This window comes from Suricata suricatta, chromosome 13, assembly GCF_006229205.1.
Source record: "Suricata suricatta isolate VVHF042 chromosome 13, meerkat_22Aug2017_6uvM2_HiC, whole genome shotgun sequence".
Classification (NCBI taxonomy): Eukaryota; Metazoa; Chordata; class Mammalia; order Carnivora; family Herpestidae; genus Suricata; species Suricata suricatta.
Genome location: NC_043712.1, coordinates 33,649,159 through 33,673,611, shown reverse-complemented (window position 1 = coordinate 33,673,611; position 24,453 = coordinate 33,649,159). Strand labels below are relative to the sequence as shown.

Here is a 24,453-nt window from a genome sequence, read left to right as displayed (position 1 = left end):
ACCTTTTTAGTGAGATTTTTCAACTTTTCATCCCTTTCCCCCACTGCCTGCCTTTCCAGACAGGAAGTTGTTAGAGTGTGGTGTTTTCTTACCAATATCTAAAGGTTCAACCCTTTGCTTCCCTGAGGGTGGAGTGAGTGCTCTAAAAGGCAAATGTCTGCTAGCAGCTGAGAAGAAGCCTAAGGGCCCACTGCCCCCAAGTCAGGCTGGAGACTGGGAAGAAGGAGGAGAGGATAAGGGCAGCGTTCCAAAGCAGCTAGGCAGGATCTCTATAAGACTGCTCTACAGGTGGGGGGTGTCTGCCAGGCCGGGGATCTACAGGCAATGAGATGGGGATCACAAGCACCATTTTGGATCACTATGAGAGCAGGAAGCATTTGGCGGGAGGGCAGATGGGTGGCAGCTTGGGCCGGTCCCCACCATGGAAGCAGTAGCCATCTGGATTGTCAGTGTGGTCAAGTGTCACCTAGGTAGCCTTGAGGTCAATCACGAACCCCTCTGGGTCTGAGTCTCCCCACCCATGAAGGAAAGGCTGGACCAGATAGACCTCTAAGATGACCTCTGACCTGGTATAAGGAGTGCTTGAGAGGGGTGGGAAGAGATTCGGCTGGGAGTCCGTGGTCTCCACTCCAGTTTTGGAAGTTCATTCAGCTACCTTTATTACCCTAAAATGAAAAAGATGGTGCTCCCTGCCCTAGCCACCTGGTGGGTCTGTCCTAGGGCAGATACGTAGGCCTACTAAGATGTAAGGTGCTGCAGATACGCAGGGAAACAGGGTCAAGAAGTGGGGTTAAAGCAAAGGCAGGTCCTTGAGAGTGGACCCTGCACTTTAGTGGCTCCATCACTAAAAATAAAGTCTCAACTCCTTTGTGAGGCAGGCCCAAGGCCTGCCAACAGCTCTTCTGCATCTCTAGGGCTTTGCCTAGGCTGTCCCTGCCACCTGAGATCCCCCCAGCCATCCCTGCCTGGGGACCACTTACCCTCTCTTTAAGGCTCAAGTGCACCTGCAGCTTCTCCTAACCCTCTGTGGCAGGGACTGCCCACCCCCGTGCCAACTCCAGGTCCCCAAGGCCCTTTGTGCAAACCTGCCTGTAACAAGGCCCAGGCTATGAGCTGCTGTGGCCTAAGCTGAGCTGTTCTCCTTTCAGCTCTCTATGCTGCTCTGCCCTGTGCCTGGTGTGGTGGGTTCTGGTAAATATCTGTTGAGAGAAGGATGGAAGAGGTGGAGGGCTGTCATCTGAGGCTGGATCCCCCCCAAATCCTTCTTGCACCCTAGAACATCCTCACAGCAGGACCCAAGTACATATGAAAACATAGCTGGAATTTACACCATGCTCCTGACAACACCATGCATGGGGAAGGCCGATCTTCCCCTGCCCCCACCAGGCAGGCCTTGGGGATCTGAGAGACTTTGCACCTCATGTGGTGGCCGGAAAAGCTGGCACCTGCTCCAAGCAGTCGTGACATTCAGTACCAGGGCCATTCCATTTGTGGTCAAGGTGCTTAATGCCAGGTGTCACCCCCTGGCTGGCTCCCGGACTGTTATTGTGAACTAGGGCCACTCAGGAAAGCAAGCTCACCTCCCCTTACCAGGCTGCCTTGCCCAGCCACAGGACGGCTTAGTTCACCTCCTCAATTCTGGGCTTCTTCAAGGGAAATCTGGCCATGTGAGACCACCCATCTGGCCTTTGGGATCTTATGGCTCTAGACAAGCATGCAAAGCTAAACTCCCAGCACCCGTGGGCAGAGACCAGTTATCCTAACTCAGGCTCGATGGCAGAGTGTTTTCATGTGTGGTTCTGGCACAGGATGTTGGGCCCGGCTCTCAGTCTCCTCCACCTCCTCCCTGGCTTGAGAGGGGTAGGGGATCCGACCGGAGTGTGCCAGAGACAAAGGGAGGCTGAGCCCACAGACCCAAAAAATCCGGGGAGTTAGAGACATTTTGATGTCAGAGGGAGAAGTGTCCTTAGCAACCATCAAAGTCCCACTGTAAGACGTGGATGCTGGGCCCCAGAAGGAAGGCACTTGCCCAAGGTCACACTGTGAGCGATGAGTGGTAGGTCAGGACTCCTGTCCAGAACTCTGGACAACAAGTTCTCCGTTGCCCTTAAAAACAGCTTTCAATGAAGCCATGGGGGCCAACCTGGGATAGCAGGGGCAGGGTGGGAATAATACAAGATAATGTTTACACTGCACTAGCTAGTTTAGAGATGTTTTCCCTCTGTAGGAAGAGCACCGTTATCCCCTGTGCATAGAGAAAGGTCAAAAAAGAGACACACTGCCCAGGCCATAAGGCCGTGGAATAGGGAAGCCTGCCCCCTGCTCTCTCCACTGCACGTAGCCCTGCACACAGGACTATAAGTCTGTTACGGTGACAACAGAACCGAGGGGCTGTGCATCCCTCTGGAGTGGTCCTACTGTCTTGGGAACGGTGCACACCGGGATGAAGAAGAACTATACTCTTGGGGCTGTTAGAGAAATACTCTTCCAGAGCCCCACCCAGGGGGTGGATTGTAGGCCTGTTTGCATAACAGGGCACATTTCCACTGAGAAATGGATCTGCAGCTGTTGTTGGTATGGGCACTTCTACAACTGGCTTGAGATTCCTTATACGGTCCCATGTCCATGCCACAGCTGACATCCTGGGTACTCGGGAGGCTACTGTTCTGTGCACGTAGAGCTGTCCTGGGGTCCCCAAGGGGCCTGGACCACCTAGTGCAGAGGCTCAGTCCTTGCCCAGCAAATAAACGGGAAGCTCGTGGAGTGTGAGCCAGGACTGGTATGGGTGCTCCTCCCCCAACCCTTCCTTGCTGCACTCAATCAGTGGTTTTAGGAACACCCTCCTGGCCAGGTCCCAGATACCAGAAGAAAAAAGATTCACAGAGGAACGCAGACTGGTGGGCCTCTGTCAGCATGGAAGGACAGTAAGGTGGGAATCCCATCTCTGATGTCATCTGCCACCTTTACCTCTTGAAGCCCAGAACAGCACAGTTCACCTTGAGGCGGGGGTGGGAGAGTGGGGTGGGGCATGGAGATCTGGAAGAATCACTTAAGAGCACCTGGTTACCTTGGACAGTGGCCGGTGGGGTGCACCTGCCCCCGCCCCGCCCCGGCCACTCATCAAGGGGTCTCTGACTGTGCTCACTGCCAGCCCAGCAGCCCCAGCCCCGCTGTAGTTTAGTACTGAGATCTTCTCAGCCGAGATAACGGAATGGATTCTTTATGCCAACAGGTCTCACCGTGGACAGGGAAGTGTGTAGCTGGTTAGAAATCCCCTCCACATTCTCCCTGACGAGGATCATCCAGCCCTATTTGCACACCCCCAGGGGTTGAGACACCCACTACCTCTTGAGGCAGCTTTGGATGGATCTAACTCCTGATCAGTTCTGACGGTTAGAAACCTTTTCCTCTCGCTGAGCTGGAATCTGCCTACCCATAACTTCCATGTGGGGGCCCCCAATGACATCTGTTCCTTCTGCCCTGATAATCCTTGAGAGATTTGTGGTTCTCACCAGGTGCCCACACATGCTTTCTTCCCCAGGCAGACTTCCAGTGCCTATGTTTGCTACCATGCTCTGCAGCTTGTCGTGGTCCCTCTTAGGGGAGAGCCCAGCAGACAGGTGGGCTCTGTCCTGAGCGCAGAGTGCAGGCCAGTCTCTCTTTCCTTGGTTGCACTGTGGCTCCTGTCCAAGTGGCTGACAGCCACATCACAGCAGGCCCTCTCTCTAGCACATGATCTAAGAATGGAGAGCGGGGCAGAGAGGAAGCCAGGCAGAGGGCTTCACATTCCTGGGGGTCTGTACTGGCAAATGGACCTGGGTTTCTTAAACCCCAATTCTGTTGCTAGCTCTCTAGGACTTCCTTGGGAAGTCCCTCCCCTCTCTAGGCCTCAGTTTTCTAGCTAAAAAGTGGGTGTTAGATGATCTGTTGGGTCCCATTCAGCAACAGCACTGAATGATGAAGCACTCAAGCAAAAAACCATTTTCTTGTTTTGGGGCTGCCTATCTCAACAATGATGCTTCAAGGGTCAGAAAGCCCAACAGTTACGGAGCAGCCAGAGGTAAGAACACCAGCAAGATTCTTCCTGGCTCTTCCCAGCACTCCTCACAACCTTTGTGACACACATAAAAATCAGACCCGGCCAAACAGCATAGGGAAAGGTCTGGAGTCCTGGCCCTGCCCCTTGGGTTGGGCCAAGTCCCCCTCTGAGTCTGTTTCCTCACCTGCAAAATGGGGACCATATGTTTCACATCAAAGGACTGTTGCGAGGTTTGAGGAAGGGATGAGGTATGCACAGAGCTTCCTTCGGTTCCTGGTTCACAGCAGATATGAAAGCTTTTCTTGGGTATTTAATATCAAATCCTAGGAAAATGTCCCTCCTCTTCTGCAGCAGAGGACATTAAGAACTCCTCTGTCTCCCAGGAGAATAGGACCAAATCGAAAACCTGAGGCTTGAAATACCTCGTGCTGGCAGGGTTCCTGGGGGGACAGACACAAGGGTCTTTCTGCCACAGACACAAGGGCCGGGCAGCACTTCACTCGAGGCTGCCGGGAAGGGCCGAGAGGTGTGGGCGAGGCTGTACTCACTTCAGGGAGAGGGAATAGTCGTGCTTGCTGGTCTGGCTGTTCCGGACAAGGTAGCTGCACTCTTTGCAGAGCCGCAGAAGGTTCTCGGCATCTCCTCTGCTAATGGCTCCATGATACCAGCTGGAGAGAAGAAAGAGGGTCAGAACCCAGCGAGGACAGGACCCCCAGAGCTGACACCCTCGCAAACCCCTCCTTGGGGAGGCTCAGCCCCGTCAGAGGGCAGCTGGCATGTCCCAGCCTCCTTGTCACAAGGCAGGTGCACACGTGTGTGTGGGTGTGCATGCATTTAGTCATTCAGTAGGGAGCTGCCGAGTGTGTGCTGCACGCCCGACCCTGGGGAGAGAGCAGTGAGCAAGCCTGCGGCCTCCTCCCTCACAGGGCTGCACGACAGTACAGGTGCTGCAGAGGAAACGAAGCAGGGTAGTGTGGTTTGGAGCTTGTATAGTGGATTGCTATTTTAAGCAGGAGAGAGGGAAACCTTCCAGAGAGAGTGACATTCTCAGTGTGGACCTGATGGAGGTGAGGGAGGAAGCCACAAAGGATGGTAACTGGAAAAGAGTTTCTGGCAGAGGGAGGGGTGGCGAAGGCAAAGGCCCGAGGCAGGAGTGCCTGATGTGCTTGGAAAGCAAGGAGGCCAGCACAGCTGCAGGGAGCCAAAGGGGAGAGGTGGGCAGTGAGATCCATGAGGCTACCAGGCAGGGCTGGTCAGGGGGCCTGTGTGCAAGGAGAGGACCCTGGCTTTCTCCATCTCTGTGATGTGGAGACCATCAGAGGGTGTTGCCAGGAGGGACACGTGCTGACTCTCCATGGCATCTGCGGGACAAGTGGGGGGTGCTTGTCACTCAGAACAGCAGACAGTTGGGTGGGGAAGCCACACCAGTGTTTCTGTCAAGCAAATCTGGCATCGGTTGGGGCACGTGGGAATCCCGGCATCACTGCTTCTGGACACAACGTGGTGAGCAGCAGAATCAGAAGGGAGGGGTAGACTAGCAGACGACCTGACTAAGGCCCCCAGGCTGCAGGACAAAAGACGAATAACTGATTTTCAAGATAGGGAGAGTTGAAGGTAAAATTTTAGAGGAAGAGTGAAGATCACAAGATAGGTCATCAGTGGGTCTACCCAGAATGCATTTCTGCTTATATCCCGGTCCCTAAGGGGTGGGACAGTGGGAAGGTGGGGAGTCGGGGCCAGGAAGAGAACCATAGGTGCTAGATGGCCATAGAGGCACAGACCACTCTGCCACTCGCCAGCTGGGTTGTCAGGGACAAGCAGCGGAACCTGGATGCACCTTGGTTCTCTATCGGGTCAGGGTCACTCCACCCCCATCTTGGGGTGTGAGGATTAAATGAGATTATGCATAGGAGGGCTTATGTAGAGCCTGGGGTGGGATGAGTCTCAACAAATGGCAGCTCCCAGCATCTGTAGAAAGAGACTGAACTTGCAGATGGTCATGGGGAGCCCCGCAACTATCGTTATTCAGGCTGCTGCCCACCGCAGGCTGCATTTCAAATTCCCGGGTGTAAGCAGGGATGCTGCTGCCTCCTGGTCCTGGCCCAGGGGTGCCCTGCAAACAGTACCTCTGAGGGTTCTGTTACAGGCATTCTGCTGAGGGAAAAACATGGCACTGCCTTTCACTGCACGCTTTTTGCCATTTACAAAGCAGTATTCTGAACGGTTAGCCGCAGTGGTGGCAATGACATAATTATAACTTCAAAACCCAACTGCTTCAGGAAGGCAAGGGCGGGAGAGCAGATGCTAGTGTCCCTGCCCAGTGAGCATGTGAGTGAGTCACTGACTGCCCTGGAGGTCAGCCCTGAAGCTGGATATCTACAGGGAAAACTCGCCAAGGGAAGGGGCAGGGGAAGCGTAGGCTCGCCTTCTTTTCTAGATGTACACAGAAATGAAGAGGAATATAGGCTCTCGTAATTAAAGCACTTCCAGAGATGTGAGGGCTGAAGCCACACTTAGGAAGGGATACATTACGATAGTTTGGGGAAACAGCCAAAGATGGACTGGACTTTAATTTTTTTTTTTATGTCTTTTATTTATTTTTGAGAGATAGAGAGAGACAGCGCGAGCAGGGGAGGGTCAGAGAGAGAGGGAGACACAGAATCCGAAGCAGGCTCCAGGCTCTAAGCTAGCTGTCATCACAGAGCCCGACGCGGGGCTCGAACCCACGAACTGTGAGATCATGCCCTGAGCCGAAGCCGGCCGCTTAACCAACTGAGCCACCCAGGCGCCCCTGGACTGGACTTTAGAACTAAGAGTTAACAGATTTGGCAAGGTCGTCGTCTGGGAAATTTCACCTGTGTAGCATACCCCCAGAGAGCTGACAAACATGTTTTAGTAGGAAAACAAGTTCCAGCCATTTGAAGCAGAGCCATCCTCAGGGAAAGGCCTAGAAGTCTCTGGGGAAGTGCCGCCCACCCTCCAACCCTGCCTGAGCACAGGGGCTGAGCTGGTAGCATATGGGCCTCGGGGGCTCAGGATCCTGGTTAAAGGTAATCCCTTGTGGGTAAACAGGATGAGCCACTGGCTCCTTCCCAGCTGCCCAGCTCCTGCACACTGAGAGAAAGGCTGGGACTCAAGTTGAGATTCAAAGGAGTCCCAGGTGGTTTGGAAGAGAAGGGCCCAAGGACACAATCAGGGGCCCAGGGCCAGTCACTGGCCAGCCTGTCGGCATGAGGTTGGCCACCAGGAAACAGGGTGGGCCTGGGTGGTCCCATGGGGGTGCTGAGGGCCAACTGCTGGGAACAAGCAGGCTCTGCAGGGCTGGCCAGTCATGCCAGAATCTGGGAGATTAAGAAGATTCAACCACTGTCATTCAGCCTATGCGTTACCCATTAGCTCATCCAATATTTACTCACCACTGACTATATCCTTGATCTCATGGGGCTGATGTAGGGAAGAGAGAGAGTCAACAAACAGATTAAGGATACAATTTCTGAAAGTGACAACTGCTATGTAGGAATCCTAAGTTTGTGATAGGCAGTGACTGGGGCACAGGAAGTGCCTATGTGAGAATGAACAGAAAGGGGAGGCTCCCAAGGAGATGATATCTGACCTGAGAATCTGTATTGTGAGAAGGAGCTAATCATGTAAGGAGTCAAAGAAAACATATTCTCTGCAGAGGAACCAGCAAGCGCAAAGGTCCTAAAGTACAAATGCACTTGGGTGTTCATAGAGCAGAAAGGCAGCAAGAATGATGCAGCCCAGCACTGTGAGCATAAGGAGTGGTACAGGATGAGAGTGGAAAGGGAGGCAGAGCCCAATTCCCTGAGGCCTTGTGAGCAAGGGAAGTCTGATTTCATTCTAAGCATAGCAGAGGGCAAGGAGTTTTAAAAAGAGGATGATACTTTCTCTGGAATGTCTTATAAAAGGTCAGCCAGGTCACCCTGAAGAGGGGCCAGAGAGACAGTGAGGTGGGAGACAAGGTAGGGCTTCTGCAGTGGTCCAGATGGGAGGTGGCTCTGAGACAAAGAGGAAGAGATGGATTCAGCCTGTGATTCTGGGTGGAGAACTAGCAGAACTTAGTAATGCCTTAGATGCTGGTGTAAAGCAAAAAAAAAAAAAAAAAAAGGAATCCGTGAGGAAGGCAGATTGGTGGCTAAAGTAGGTAGATGTGATGCTGTTTATGGAGGTGGAAGCTGGGGGAGAGACAAGTGTCCGGAGAAGATCAGGAGCCCAGTTTTAAATACACTAAATTTGAGATGCCCATTCGTCAGCCAAGTGGAGATGCCAAGATGGCAGCTGGATGTAGGAGTCAGGAGTTCCAGGAGGTGTGTGCACTGTTGACTCACTACCAGGATCCTGAGAATATCCAGGGAGAACACGTAGCTGGAAACCCAGCCCCAGACTGTCCCACGCTCAGGTCAAGCTGAGTGAGGTGAGGAGCCTGTTGGGGAGACAGAAGAGGTGGCTAGGGGTGGGAGAGAAACCAGGAGCAGAGTGTATCTTCAAAGGAGGGATCTGTCTACTGTGCCAAGTGAGAGAATGGGAGGTAGGTGATGGAAGGGAACGAGACGGCTGAGCACCTATTACATGCCAGGCATGTTCTAAGGCACTGAGAATGCCGTGGTGACCCAGATAAGTTCCTGCCCTCACAGAGCTTATGTTCCAACAGGGACAGGAGCTAGAAGGGGATATTGGGTGGAAATGGTCAGGATGCACGCTGAACAGCACCCAGCTATCTCTGGATCATATTTTGCTTGTTCATTAAAAAGTATACAGTGATCAGAAATAAGCAAAATCAGCCACCCAGATTGCTGTGACAGACAGCAAAGATGCCCAGGGGAGCGCTCCACCACGTGCTCGGTAGAGCAGGCATGGAGGTCACAGAGGCTGTGCACCCCCTCCCAGATGATAGCACATGCTGAAAAAGGGGCACATGGCACACAACATCATTTGGAAAATGCTGCATCCTGCTTGCCAAGTGAGCATTTCCTGTGAGGGACGCACTGCCGGCTGGGGCTGAGGCCAGAATCCCCCGCTAGAGATTAATATAGTATGTGACACACATGTGGGACAGACTCATCAGGGATCGGTGAGCTGTCAGCTCATCTCCTATCCTTATGGAGTCCCCCTGTGCCTGTCATGTGCAAAGGGTGAGGGACAAGAGTGTGTTCGAGGAGAGGTGAATAAGGGGAGAGTGTGGGGTCAAGTCATAGGGCTGGAGTTCTAAGCCTGCCTCTGCACTGTGAGCTGTGATAACCCAGCCAAGGCTGTGCACCTCTTGGAGTCCTGATTTCCCAGCTATGCAATGGGGATAACCCATTTATTGCACATGTCCTTGTTAAGAGGATGCTACACCTGAAGGTATCAACACAAGATCCAGGACCTGATTTATCAAGTACCCGGAGAAACTCGCTTTAGTCCAGGTATACGGAATGGTGAGAAACTGAAGGAACAGTCTGGGGGCAATTCACAGAGTGAGTGGCAGGCTAGGAAGCTGAGACTTTATCTTGGAGGTGACGAGGAGCCACTGAAGGTTGCAGAGCAGAGCAGGGGCATGCACATAGGAGAAGGGAGGTGATCACCATGGTCAAGGGGAGGGGTGACAGTGTTGGGGAAGAGCAGGGAGGGAAGTGGGTAGCAGGGATGGGATTGAGTCACGAGGCGGGAAATCTAAGAAAGGGGCTGAGAAAACCCAAATCTAGAGTGTGAAATCCTTGCCTAACAAATGCCAAGCAGATGTGAGGCAAAACTACGAATGTAGTTAGAAAATAAATCTAATGTATAATAATCCGAAGTAAAGGTGGTGATACGGTATGACGAGAAAAAGCATGGAGCCTAATCCCATCAGCCACTGACTTGATGGTGGCCTTGACCTTCTCTTAGCCTTAACAGTGACTGTATGAACTGGCACTGAGGCTGTGCCTTGCTCCCTTAGAACTTACATTTGCTTTTCCAAGGGGACAGTAGGATCCACTCTTTCGCCCAAGATTCCACAAAACTCAGGGCTCCCATGCTTGATGGGCTTGAAGCCCCCTCCAGGAGCTCGAAGCTGGCGCCGCCGGTCCCGGGAAGGCGAAGGGGATGATTGCCGTTTCTCGTTGCCGTTAAACTGAGCTGTGGGGGAGAAAGAAAAGTGCATGGTCACCGGAGCGCTGCCCAAGACTTTACTGGGGTAATAGTTGACTGCTATCACTGGCGCTTTACGATTCACAGGGGGGAAGAACTCCAGGCAATGAATGAACAAGGCTCAAGAGACTTGTGTTTCCTACAACAGGTGCTATCAGAGCCAGATGGTGCATTCAAGGGGCTAGTTGAGTTTCCCTCCAGAGGTCACTGAATTCAGCCTTATCCCCAAAGGACACCCTGCAATCTCCAGCAAGGGGACCATGGCATGCCCATGAGGGCTCAGTCCCCTGGACAGTTCTCAGGGGGGCAGGTGTTCCCCATTTCTGCCTCCCCGTGGCTCCTCTCTCCCTTTCACCTGGGATAACCCTACAGAGTTCTACTCAAGGGTCATGCACCATTCCCCATGTCTGCTCCTCTTCATTCAGTGCCCTCTGCATGGGCCCCCATGCAGAAAGCCTGTCCCAGACCCAGCACCCAGGCTGAGGCTGAAGTAGTGCATAGCACGGGGGCAGGCCCTGCCATATACCTCCTCTGGCTCTGGGCCTGTGGGAGCATTGTTCATCCCCACAGGCTTGGGGAGGATGCCTCTCAAAGGCAGGACCCTGGAGATATCCCACAAAGGGAAGAAAAAACTGAGTTGAACTTGGAATTGTCAGAAGCATTCCTAGAGACCAGTTAGTCCACCTTGCGAGTTATCTCTCTGGACTTCGGTTTCCTTCTCTGCAAGGGATGGTAACTGTCGCTACCTCACGGGGTTGTTGTGAAGATTCAAGCAGGTGATATCACCGAGATTTTAGCACAGCACCTGGCATGTAGTTCTGCTCAATCAATGTTATATTTACTTTTATTATTATCACATCTGCTCAGTGCAGACACTGTACCAGGTACTTCACATAAGCTTCGAAATGACTTCCTCTCGTAAGATTGTCAGTGGCTAACTGTGTGACTTGGCCAAGTTACTCAACTTTTCTGAGGCCCAACGTCCCATCTCACCACATTACTGTGAAGACCAGATGACAGAATAACCTCCTAAGAGCCTAGCACACAGAGTGCCGAGTGAGCTGTGCCAGGGCCTGTGGGACAAGCTCCCAAAGCCAGGTCCAGCTGCAGGCCCATGGACACACAATGGTGAAAACCTCTTTTCTAAAGAGCAAGCACGGATGTGGTAAGCGTCCTCCTCCTTGGCCAGACTCATGGCAATCAACCTCACGTTCACAGGAGGTCGTGGGAAACTCCAGCTCTGACTGTGGGGGGCGTGGAATGTGGATGAACCTGTTCTAAGTCTCCACAAGATCCTCCATTAGGACTGCAAAGCATTTCCATCCCTCCAAGACACTTTTACATTAACCACTATGGAAAACAATGGGAAGGGAGGTTCCTGCCAATGGAAGGCTCTGGACATGCCGGACCCATGTGTGCGTGCTCACTCTCATGACTGCAGGGGAGGCCGGCAGCCTGTCCATCAACCTACCCGACTCCTCGACACTCACTCGCATGTGCCAGGCAAGGTCAGGGCTGTAGACGGAGCAGTGAGCAAATCAGAAATCCCTGCTGGAGGAGTTCAGAGTCCGGGCAGGGAGAGACACAATAAGGGAGCTACGTCTGAGCTACAGCATGCCTACCAGCTGCTGTAAATACCATGAAGAAAACCCAGGGGAAGGACATTCCAGGCAGAGGGAAGAGCAAGTTCAAGGACCCTGAGGTGGGACTATGTCATAGGCGACAGAAACAACACAGTCCAGTGGGAATGGAGGGTGCTGGGATGAAACCGTGCCAGATCATCAGGACGGCTGTGCTGAAAAGAGATGGAGGATGAGGGTTTATGGGAATTCCCCACACTTTCTGCTCAATTTAGCAGTGAACCTAAAACTGCTCTTTAAAAAGTTTATAAATGAGAGAGAGGCATCAGGAGGGCAATGAGGATGCTACTGCAGAACGGGCCAGTAGAGTTTGTCTGTGCATTCCCAGTGGAGTGTGGGGGAAAAAGGACCAATGGGCCAGAGGGTTTTGGGCTGAGCACTGGAGGGACAGGGCTGGCATTCTCCAGGAGGTGAGGACACACAGAAAATTGTAATTAAAATTCGTGAGGAAGCAGGACAGAGCCAAACTCTACCCTGGAGACACTGACAAGCTGTGAGGCCAGGACTGGCAGTGTGGGGAGGGGACAAATAGCAATGACAAGGCCCTTCTAAGGAACAGGTCCTGGGGCTGGGTGTCTGAGAGAGCCCTCCTCCATCTGGCCAATAACCTGGGCTTTCATTGTGGTAGTGATGGGATAACCCAGAGCTGGGACCCTGGCATATGTCACCACGGGCCCCTGTCAGGCTTCCCAGCAACCTGGCTCTTCCACCATGGCTCCTTCCAAACCACACCAGCTCTCAGGGCAACTAGCCAAATGGTGTATGTGTTCTTGGGTAGGGGGGTTAGGAAGACATGAACCACCTGCCTTGCAGAGCTCTGGATGGGTGACCTTGGGCAGGGGTGAGCACCTGGTCACACAGCCCTTTTCTAAAGAGCTGGGTCTTGATCCTATAGATGGGTCAATCGGGGAATGCCATCCTCAGATTGAGTTTTAGAGAAGGGATGTGGGGGGCATACAGGGAGGCAGGGAGACCAGTTAGGGAAAGTGATGAAGGCTGAGTACCTCAGTGACGGGAGGGATGTTAAGAGATGACTCCAACAGGACTTGACTACTCATGGTCTGAGCCAGCAAAGACCTCTTTCTGCTCTTTCTGACACTCCACTGACAGCAGATCTGGGGCACGGCTGGTGATGGGGGCCAGGGACCATGGGACCAGTGTGCACTTTTCCACGGTCCCTCCCTCTGCTAACTTTGAGATTGTCAGGAATGGAGAGGCGGCTGCTCAGCAGACCTCTGGCCTGTGGGGGCCACGAGTGCTGAAGTGGGCAGGGAAGTGGCACGATGTGGGAAGATGGTGGGGGGAAGATGAGGCTCTAGTTTAGTTTTGCCACAGGCTAAAGAGAAGGAGAGACCCGATGAATTTTAAGAAATATTCATCTCAGACTAAAATCAGAATCTGGAGATTTCTGTCAATATAAAATCCTACCACATACTCCCTGGCACAGAAGGAGAGGACAGGCATGGAGCATGGGACACTGATCATAGAAGGAACCCCAGCCCTTCAGCACAGCCACTGATCTGGCTGCCTGTACAGCCTCAGTCTGCACCATGACCACTCTCAGGCCATTCTTCTGCCTGAATGGCCACAACTCCACAGCCTTCTACCAGCCTCTCCACCTGAGTCCACGTGCCCTTCAGGGGCCACCTCTTCCAGGAAGGCTTCCCTGACCTCATCCCCTCTCCAGACTCACCTTGATCTCAGTCTATGGCATCCTAATGGCCAGGTTACTGGTCTGGTGCCCCATGAGACCCTCAAGGGCAGGAGCTGTACCACATTTACCCTTGTGCCCTATGCCTCACACATGCTTGCAACATAACCAGTGCCCAATTAATGAATAAAGTAGCTTAATGAGCTGTTGTTTCACTTTATTGGAAAAAAAAATATCGGTTTTCATACCAGATAAACTGGATAAAACTTAATAACATCCCAGTCAACACTATAATTCCCCACTGAATTAATTTATACATTTGCCTGCAAGCTTAATAATATAGCCATATATTTAGAGGGAACAGGTGGTGATGAATGACAGGCTTAATTAGGCAAATCATTTCACCTAAAATAAAATACACAAACTGCAAGTACAGTGATTCAGCAGCAACAGAAGAAGAAAATGTTAACAACAAAAGCTTCAAACACAACTGCTTTCCTTCCTTCTAATTAAGTTTCTCTTTAATCTGCAATTTAAAATGGCAATTCTTTTAATTTAGTAATTTTCTGCAAAAGATAAAGACACAAACCCTCAAAAGAATATCTGCATTTAGAGGAAAAATATGCCACCCCTGTGAGTCATTAGAACGACAGAACCTAATTAATTGCACCTATAGGCAATTACAAATGGAAGTCAGGAGTTGTGCAGGAGGGAGAGGAGGCTCAGGTGGGCAGGATCAGCCCCTGGGAGGCAGTGGTAGACGTGAGGAGGCCCCGAATGTCCTTCCAAAAATTCCAGTCTAACAACAGGTCTCAGCCTTTAAAGACCCAGCTCAGGTGCCCCCAGCACTGCCCTTCCAGGAGGACTTTCCACCCTCTGCATTAGCCTCCAACTCTGGTGGTCCCCTCCTACTTGTATTACAGAATTTATACTAACTGTTCTTGTGTTTGGTCAGAGGCAGGAATGGAGATGGTGTCCCAGGCACCCCCATTGGCTCTGACTCTCACAATAGCCCCCCCATCCTGTGTGTGATGGGTGAGGGATCGGGACTAGACATGAGGAAGAACTCACCTCAAAGGGTCTCAAAGCTAAAGAGTGGGATAGGGGTGGGGGAGGCAAGCCTTGAGCCCAGGCCTCTGGGTCACCACTGTCAGCCCCTCCTCAGACCCCTCAGTCCTCCTTCCCTGTGGCTAGGTAGGGGCTGTGCCCCCTTCATTCAGTCTGTGGTGTGCTTCCCACCGCTAGGCCTGGGATGACCAGCCTCCTGCTCCATCTCTATGACATCTGGAAGGTTCTAAGACCTGGCAAAAGGCTACCCCTCCACAAAGCCTCCCCCGATACTGCCTGCTGCGAGCCCCTTCCTCCCCAGAAGCACTTGGCACATCTCTGTGGACACCCCCTCCCACTCTTCTCCAGTCAGCCTGGGTGTTCTGAGGGGACAGTGCCTGGGATTTATTTTCTTTCTCTTTTCCCTCTCCAATCTCTTGTTTGCCTCTAAACCTAATGTAGTGCTTGTTATAAAGACGGCATTTAGTAAATGTTTGCTTAGATGAAATAAATGTGTTCCTTCAGGGTCTAACTCCTTCTTGTTTATCCTTCAGGGCTGGCCAGAGAAAACAAGTTCCAAAAAGCCAGTAAGTCTCTAAAGCACAGCTCTACTGGGCTCCTGAATCCTTGCTGGCTCCCAGTGCCCCTGGATGCAGGGCAGACTCTTCACTCTAGTGCTCAAGATCCTCAGTGACTTGGACTTTAGTCTAGCCTTCTGGACCTGTCTTCCCTACAAACCCCTCTGGGATCCACATCCAACCCTTGGCTTCAGTCGCAAAGAATGGCCAGTCCCCTAGGAGTGCCTGGGTGGGTCATTCAGTTAAGTGACTGGCTTTTAGTTTTGACTCTGGTCATGATCTCACAGTTCATGAGAGTGAGCCCCATGTTGGGCTCTGTGCTGATAGTGCAGAGCCTGCTTGGGATTCTCTCTCTCTCTGCCCCTCCCCTGCTATCTCTCTCCCTCTCAAAATAAATAAATAAAACTAAAAAAAAAAAAAAAAAAAAGGCCCATTCCCAAATCCACCATCTGCTCCTAGACCTCTGCCTTGCCTTGCCTGCTGTCTGGAATCCCTTTCTTCACTATCTCAGGGTGCACAAATCCTAGCTATTCTTTAAAGTTCAGCTCCAATGCTACCTCCTAGGGGTGGTTTCAACCTAGACCATCCTGGTAGTATTCCCTTCTCCTCTTCTGTGCCCTGCAATCCTAGTCTATGCCATTGTCTAATCCCACACCAGTCTCTTATTAGTATGGTGCACAGATGTCTTTTCAGAACCAGATGGAGACTGGGCTTCAAACCTCAGCCTCCTCTGGACTTCTGCACAGCCAGCATGCAGCCAACTTTAAAGAATGGCCTATGGGCTGCACTAAGGCCAGGGAATGGAGGAACCATAGCAGCTTGGCATCATGGAAAGGGCATGGACTATGGAGTTAGAAAGACCCATTTGAATCTTGCCTCTGCCGTTGCTGTGTGACTTAGGGCAAGTTTCTAAACCTCTCTGAACCTTAACTATCTCTTCTGTAAAATAAGGTGGCAATACCTATACCATGAAGGATTGTGGAGGTAGTCAGTAGCAGTCTCTGACCCTCCCAGTTATCCATGCAGGACAGAGTCTGTTAAGCAGAGGCAACGAGGATTAGACAACTGAAAATAAGCCCTTGCAAGGAGTTCTCAGCCCACTGAAGAGGCTTTAGGCCTTCTGTGGATGAAGCAGAAATGAATACGGGTCACCCCTGTAAACCACATGGGACTTACAGGCCTGCCCTATACTCTGAAAACACAAGGGCACAGGGAATAGAATGAAGGTGTCCAAGGCACCCCTTCCGCACAGTCCTTGACACTGATGCTTCCATTCTCTCAATAGCTATAGGCCTCGATGCTAGTATATGTGTGTGTGAGGGGGGAAGGGAACAGGGAGGGCAGGGGTGGAGAAGCATATGAGGGGCTGCCGCCCAGGCAGTAGTGAGCCCCCAACAGAGGCAAGGAGGGAGACAGTGCAGTGGTCTGGGGAGCTAGGGTGGACCACGTGACCCCTGGAGCCTCAGGAAACACCACAGACTTTCACAACGTGCAAACACTCGCAACTGACTGAAACTCTGTTCCCATGACAACGGTCTTGGCCGCTTCAATGTTCTAAACATGCATTCTAGGTTACCTCATCTGCTCCTCACGGCAAGATCAGTATTAGAATTCCCATTTTCCTGATGGAGAAACCTAAGCCCAGAGAGGGGAGGCCTCCCTTTCCCTCCAGTTCAAGAGCAGGCCTTGTTCACCCCTCCCCCTCCCCACCTGCCCCATGCACAAGAGCTGCACCTCCAGGTATTGTGAGACAACAGGCGGCTCAGTAAATGTTTGGTTAGTGTTCCTGGACTGCCAACAAGAGGCCTCTGTGTTCACATCGGCAGACACATGCAAGCCCCAGGGCATCACGCAGCCACATCTCGTGGGCAGCGCCTGAGAACAGAGGTCTCCATTGTGAAGGGTGGCAGGGGTGACTCCCCAAGAAGCAGCGCATTGGAGGGGTTTGAGGCAGCCTCTGGGGTGCTGCTTAGGTTCCAGAACGCCGTCCATGCATGTACACCCAAGCCTGGGCTGGGGGAGGAGGGCCTGGAACAAGGCGGGGGGTGTCCTCGTCCTCTTACTCTGCATCCCCCATAGGAAACAGGCACAGCTGTCTGGTGCAAAGACCCCACCCCAAGGGCTGCTGCTCGGCTATGGGAAATAGGATAAATCCAGATGAAAATGATGGAATGACCCAAATGCTGAGGCCTACTGGCTGCCAGGGCAAGCCATCTTTATCATCATAACTCATTTTATGGAGGGAGAATTGGAGGGCTGGAAATGAGACTGATTTGCCCCAAGTCAACAGCTAGATTTGAACTTGGACTTGAACCCAAGTCTTCTCAATCCCAGAGGCCTCTAACAAGGTCAGCAAAAATCCTGTCCACAGTGTAATATGTTCTCAAAAATGTAGCTAACAGTAACAGTGATACCAAAAGCCAACATCCACCAAGCACTCACTGTGTCCTAACTCTCAGCACCAATTGCCATCCCATTTTAAGATGAGGAAACAGAGGCAATTTGCCCCAGGTCATCTTGTTAGCAAGTGGCAGCACAGGGCTTTAAATCCAGACCCCGTGGCTCTGGCACCTGCGGTCACGTGTGCTCTATTAGTCCTGAGCCGGGCTCACCTGTTAGATGGAGAATCCCCGCTCTCGTCTGATGCAGTAGGTTCCCTGATGCTTACATGTTCAGACACCCACAGACACTCACGCGGAATCCTAGGGCCAGGCAAATCGACTCCTTCCCCATCCACAAGCCTCAGACGACCTGCATGGTGGGCATCTGTGGAAACAAGTCTCCCCATCCAGAAACCCAAAAGCCCGCACCAAGCCATTTATATGTCTCTGCTGCCGTCCCTCTGCAGATGGCAGTGCAGAAAAGGAAAAGTGACAAGCAAGGACAAGCCAGGTACAAGGCTCCAGGGCGCTGTGTGCCACGCACTAGTGTACCACTGTCTCAACCCCCAACGTGGTATCTGGACTCCTGGGTCAATCCTCAGACAGGCAGGGACACGCTCTCCGCTTCTTCCTAGGAATTCAGACCAGAGGCAGCAGCCGCGGCAGTTCACAGCCAGGCAAAACTGCCTGTCCAGGTGCAGATCTCTAAGCCTTACTCGGAGAGAAGACAGGCGTACAGCATGAAAGAATGATATGAAAATTAACCATCTCCGTGTGAGCAGGCTGCATGATTACCTAGGTATTCTAGCGAGCTGAAGAAATCATGGGGTTGGTTTTTCTGAGGAATGATTTATTCAGTAACTTAAATATCTGTATGTTCATTATGTGCCAGGCATGGATCTAGGTGGGGGACCCTGGAAGGGAGAACAAGGCAGGCAGAATCTTGTAACCTAAAAGAGCTTACAAAAATCTCTACCCACATGAAGATTTCTGCTCTGCCAAACAGAAGAGCAAAGATTCTATCAAATCTTGGTGTTTTTTGTTACACAGGAGACAAAGGCACTAGAAGGAACATTTCTATCAATATAATTAGTAGACAAACCAAAGCTATTAAATAGTAGTGTTTCCCTTTTTCTTTTCTTTCTTTCTTTTTTTTTTTTTTGGCGACTAAATGAATTCATTCATATGTCAAGTAGAAAAACCAACTGGAAAAACCTGTCCCTCAGTAACATATTAGCCAAAGGAAGCAAGTGATCCCAGTTCTCTTCGTCATTCAACCCCCCCTTTTTCTCTGCAGACCTGCTGTTCATGTGTTAAACATTAATTACAACTGTTACTCATTACATCGCAAAAAGCTCCCCATAAAAACAAAATTGTTAATTTCCTCACAGGTCCAGGGTATTCTGGGAAGCTGTGCAAGGGACAGGAAGCATCACAAAGCCCCACTGGAGCCCATGGTGAACAGGAGGTGGCATTTGTCTCGGTCTGCCAGGTGATGGTGGCAGGTCTAAGACTCCCCAAGGAACATCTCCAGGGGCTGAGCCTGTTTATTCTGAGTGCGTGAAGATGAGTCACGGGGCTTGGTAGGAACAGCAAGCCCAGAGGAAGTGTCTGCTGCACATTATATCAGCGTTACCAGCCTCAGAGCATTTGCACTTGATAGTGACAAGTCATGAGGTCAGCATGGAGTGGGTGCAACTGCTCCACGGCAACCAAAGACACACTGCACCAGCACAAGGTAAAGGGAATGCTCAGACCCGCCTTTTCCACACCTGAGAGGTCAATGCAGCAGTGGAAAGAGCAAAGGTTTTGCAGTCAGACTGAGCTGGGTTCATCTGTGGCAAGCTGTGGGCAAGCTGCTCTTCCTCTCTGAGCTTGAGTGCTGTCACCTGTGTGAGGACAGTGACATCACACCCACCTTGCAGGGTTTCATAAGTGGTACTCTCTAAATGTGAATTTCCTGTCCTTTCCCCATTTTCCCCTTTACCTTAATAGGATTATTTTAAATTGGCCAACTGAACTTGTTCAAAGATGACTCAGAATTGTAGAGGAAACAGACATATCCAGGACTTAACTTGCCCTCTCTCTGCTCTTTCAGCCTTATTTGATGAGGGCTGGCAGGTGTCAAAACTCAAGAGGGTGTCCCTTGAGTTTTGGGGTGGGGTGACCAACACAGCATTAGCACCTCCCCTCAAGTGTGTATCTGGCTGTTCCAGAATAAACCAATGCATCCCATCAGGCTGTGGTAGGAACACAGAGGTTCCAGCCCAACCTGGGATGTGGGTGAGCAAGGGACTGGACATGTCCAGGAAGGACTTTCCTGGAGGAGGTGGTGCTGCCACCACTGAGCTGAGCTGTGATATCCCCTCTCCCTGATCCTGGCACCTAACATGTAACACATTCAGGGTACACTGTAGGGTTCTCCAAGTGAAGCCCTCAAGTCAGTGGTATCAGTTACTTGGGACACTGCTAAAAATGTAAATTCTCATGCCTCATCCCTGGAACCTACTGTATTAGGAACTCTGGGGGAGTGCAAAGCAACAATCTATTTAATGCTTCCTCTGGGTGATTCCCCTGCTCACTCTGGGGAAGTCAACCAATCCACAAGTGTGTCATGGTTAGAATGGGGAGGGGGACAGAGGGGAGAAAGGCAACGGGGACCCTCTCACACCCAGAGACCAGTGGTCCAATCCTTCGGAAGGCCTGAAGAATGGAAAAATTGGGTGGCTCATCATTAGAACTACTGGAGGAACAGAGATTGGGGTTACCTACAGAAGTACTGCTTTCCACACCATCCATATTTCTCATTACCAGGCGTAACGAGGAATGAGCTTTGTAAGTGGGGCCTTGGAGCCTTCCAAGTACCTCTTCGTGGGGTACTATTTTAATATTAAATTAAATTTTATCTAGTACATAATCCTTCCTTGAACACCAATAACCATGCTCTCAAGTGTGACCCTTTAGGGCTTATACAGTCTTTTCATCTAGAACTTTTCCCCTTAATCATTACAGGGATCCAGTGTGACAAGGGTTGTGAGTATCCCCATTTTGTAGATGGGAGATTGAACAGCCTGTCTGAGGTCACACAGCTGGTGAGTGGTGGAGATGGCATATGAACTTGGGATTATCTGATTCCTTCTACTGACCCACTGACTCCCGACATGAAAACACTTTCTTGAGCTTTTGAGAGCAGAGAAACCCACTGAGAAGCTAGTGGGGAGACAGACAAATACCCAAATAACTATGTTCAGTACTGAGTCATTTGTCTGTCTTCTATCTTTGCTGGGAGGCAGATGTGTTGCCGGCTGAACCCAGGGCACTGCCCAAAAAGTAGCTTCAATGGAGATGAATCTTTAGACGGTGAGTCAAAAATGAAGAAATGAAATGACTTTGTTCCTTTAAAAGCTCTCAAGGGCACCCTTCACACATTCCTTGCTGCCTGGCCCCTTGAGCAAGCACTCTGATCATTTGCTTCTCAAAGGCAATTACAAATCATTAAGGATATAGCAGTGAACTGTACTTGTTGGATTAAAAGGAAACGTTGGTCTACCCTCTTTATTTGGCCTGATTGGCTCTGCTATGGGTCTCTGGCAGTTCTCTTCTCCTCTCTGGGCCTCAGTTTCCCTGACTGGACAAGAGGGAGTGGGATGCCATGGTGTGGGAGCTGAGCGGTGGCAGAGCATGACCAGCTGGTGGGATGGCTCTGCTCAGCCCCCACACAGGCACAAACTTCCAGAACTTGGGCTCCTATGGAATCCTCAGGTAGAACCACTCCGGGGGGGGATCACACACCCAGCAGAGCATCCTCCCAGTTGTAGATATAGGGAGGAATTTGCACAAGACAACAAAAGGCATGTGACATTCCCCATACGCTGCAACCATATTTTATGCAGCATCTTTGACGGGCAGCAGGGAGCCCAGACATCCACTGGGTTAGGGCTTGGGATCTGGAGGTGGACTTCACATCCCAGTTCTGTGGCTGCTAGCTATGGGCCCCTTCTCTTTGGGCCTCAGTCTTTTTTTCCTTAGTAAAATGAGGAAACTAATCCGCAGAGCATAGCTATAAGGATTATAGATGATAATGCAGACAGAGAGTGCTCAGTAGATGCTAGCACTTTCCTGATGTCGTGTCCTGTAAGCCTTACTAGGACTCTTTGCTGCTGACACATTTCCTGGGTGAGAAAATGGAGGCTCTTAGGACAGGTTCAATCCTCGACCTCCCAGTGGCCACTCAGAGAATGTGAAGACACCTAATCCATGCCACCATGAGCCCATGTCTGTTTCTCTAGGTTCTCCTCTCAGCTCCTCTGCCCTCCCCTGTGTGGACACTTACTGTGAAGGCTCCATTTGTCCATGTCACAATCTCTGCCACAAGGCCCAGGGCTGATTAGACCTTCCGTTTCAATCCATGCCACCCCAAGACAGTGTAGAATCACCCTAGGCTGCTTTCCTTGCCCTACTGTGCAGGGAGTTCCATAGGTCATTTCTAGACCCACCTGCTACCTTGCAATTTGTTGCTGTAAAGACTCCCAAGGCGTAAGTCAAAGCAGGCTGGGGACTGAATGTAGCCAGCTCTGAAGGCAGGTGTCTCTGCCAGGGGTGAAGGGGGCTGATGGCTTGATGGAAGCCACACCACCTCTCCATGCATTGGGGGGAATGCAGCCTGCCTGTTCTCTGCAGTTGGTGGTGCAAAAAGCCTGACTGGGCATCTTTCCTGGGGGCTGGGTGGGTGGAGGTTCTGGCTGAGGTCACAGTCAGCTTCCCAGAGGAAGAGCAGGCAATGAAGGCCCAAGGCTTTTTGGAGAGCTTGTACTTCTCACTCACCTAGCCAGAGAATTCTGGGAGGAAAGACTTTCATTCTCAAGAAGCTAAGACCACCTCACACCCTGTCTTCACAACAACCGGGGAGTGATCATTGAGCCTTCCCGAGGCAGCACCCCCAGACTGTGAGAGTGTGGCTGAGCTGGGAAGCCTGACTTCCATAAAGCTGGTCTGGAGTTGTTGGCTGGGAAGGGTTACTTCTATGGGAAATGCCAAAGGACTCCTCTGATAATGCCTCTTTCCATGAATGCAATATAGGACAGCACTTTGAAAGGCAGGAAGCACTTTGGCTTCATAGACTGAATCATGGAGATCATTTGGAAGCCTTCCCTTCTCCTGGTCTCTGATCAGTATGGTGGGGTGCTAAAGGATGGACACAACCCTCGAGGTGACAGACCAACCCCCCAATGCTGGGCAAAACCTCTATTATCATTCCCGCCTCAATCGAGCTGCTGGTTGCAAATTCCCAGAGAGAGGAAGCTCATTATATATCCTTCCAGGTGTAAATGAAATTCTTGCCTAAATTCACTCACTTGGACCCTAAATGCCGTGAATCTTTCTCGGTGGGCCCAGCTCTGGTCTTTGGGGCTCCCTCACAACCCATACCCTTTGGAAATTTGAAAACACTGCCCAGATTCCCTCATCCAGGCTAAAAATACAGACCCAGAGAACACAAAGGAAAGAAAGATAGTAACAATTTTGCCCGGCCAACTCTATCCCACACACAAACGCTCCCCAGCTCCTGCACCCCAGGCTCTCAGGGAGCATTAGAGAGCTTCCCGAGAGTCAAGAGAAACCATTTCAAATGGGTATTGCAAGCACTGCCTTGCTCCCCGATGACACCAATGACTTGCTAAAGTGTGTGCATGTGGCCATACACACGCGTTTGCACAATTGACTCACACAGGAACACCTTCAATCCTGGGCAGCCACACTTCTGGGTGTACACGTGGGACCATGGCAGCGCTTGAGTTTCCTACTCGAGCCATTTCAACTCATCCTCATTACCTGGAAAGTGGCCCATCCACCTCTCACCCCATCTTCACTTTGCGCTAGGATACCAGAGGGTGCCCCTCACCCATGAACACTGCCCCGGTGGGCTCTGGCCACGACACGGGGAGGCATCTGGTCATGACCAATGATGGGTGCGCCCAGCGGCCCCCCAGCCCAAGTGAAATGGCTTCCTTCTAGACCCTAGAAATCAGAACGAAGCCTAAAGCTTCTTGGGAAGAGAAGAGCCATGGAGCAGTCTGGAGCAGGCCATGTACAGATAAGTGACTTGATGAGACACAGGCAGGGACCTGATTCTAAGTCTGTCTTCTCTCAGCAGCCTAAGAAGTAGACCTATAATGACACTTGTGATAGCAACTCAGTGACATAAAGCCATGTCCAGAATGGACACCTGCAGCCCAGAAACTTAGAAGGAGACAGTTTTAGCTGAGACCTTGTGATCCTTTGTATAGAATGTATAGGAGTTCTAAAACCACCTTTGGGCAGAAGTAGGCAAGTTCTGGTCTGATATCCTTAAGAACAGTTGAGGTCCTATAGGTTAAGTGCTTTTCACCTTAACACACACTCAAATCACCTTCGGGGTCTTGTTAAAACAGATCTGACTTCCTAGGTCTGGGGTGGGACCCGAGGCCCTGCATTTCTCACCATCTTCTAGGGGATACAATGCTGCTGGTTCAGGGACCATGGTGTGAGCAGCAGTGTCAGACCAGACTAGAGCATCAAAGGTAACACAACCCTCGAGGGACCTACAGGTAGTCAGTCCAGGAGAGTGTGAGACCCTCTACCTGTCTTGGTGCTGCTATCTCATGCCACAGGCCCTGGGTGTCTGGGAGAGCTGCCTTTAATCAAACTGGTGTTTGTAGAAAGTAAGCTCCTCTTGGATGGCAATGGCCCCATCCCAGCTCTTCTCATGGCCAGGAGGAGGAGCACAGCCCCTTATCGGCCATGCCAGGGGATAGGGAGAGTCCTTGGATTCCTTTGTGCCCAGGGAAACAGGGGGCTGCGAAATGCACAGGGGTGGCCTGACCTGCAACCTCACGACTACTCTTGTTTCTGGCTCTCGGCCCGACAGGCAGAGACTGGCACCGACAGGGCTGACTGTATGATGGGAGAAACGTCCTGCCAGGGTCGAGTGCAAGAAGCTCAACAGGCCCAG

General features: G+C 51.4%; 1 protein-coding gene across 1 annotated transcript in view; it reads right to left on the bottom strand.

Annotated features, from left to right (window-relative positions):
• Positions 1 to 24,453, bottom strand: part of SHB (SH2 domain containing adaptor protein B) — a 136,333-nt gene that overhangs the window by 19,542 nt on the left and 92,338 nt on the right. The window contains exons 6-7 of the mRNA XM_029919653.1: positions 9,985 to 10,156; positions 4,588 to 4,707 (exon numbers count right to left, since the gene is read on the bottom strand). Of these exons, the coding sequence (XP_029775513.1) occupies positions 4,588 to 4,707; positions 9,985 to 10,156 (292 nt within the window). The remainder of the gene's footprint in view (positions 1 to 4,587; positions 4,708 to 9,984; positions 10,157 to 24,453) is intronic.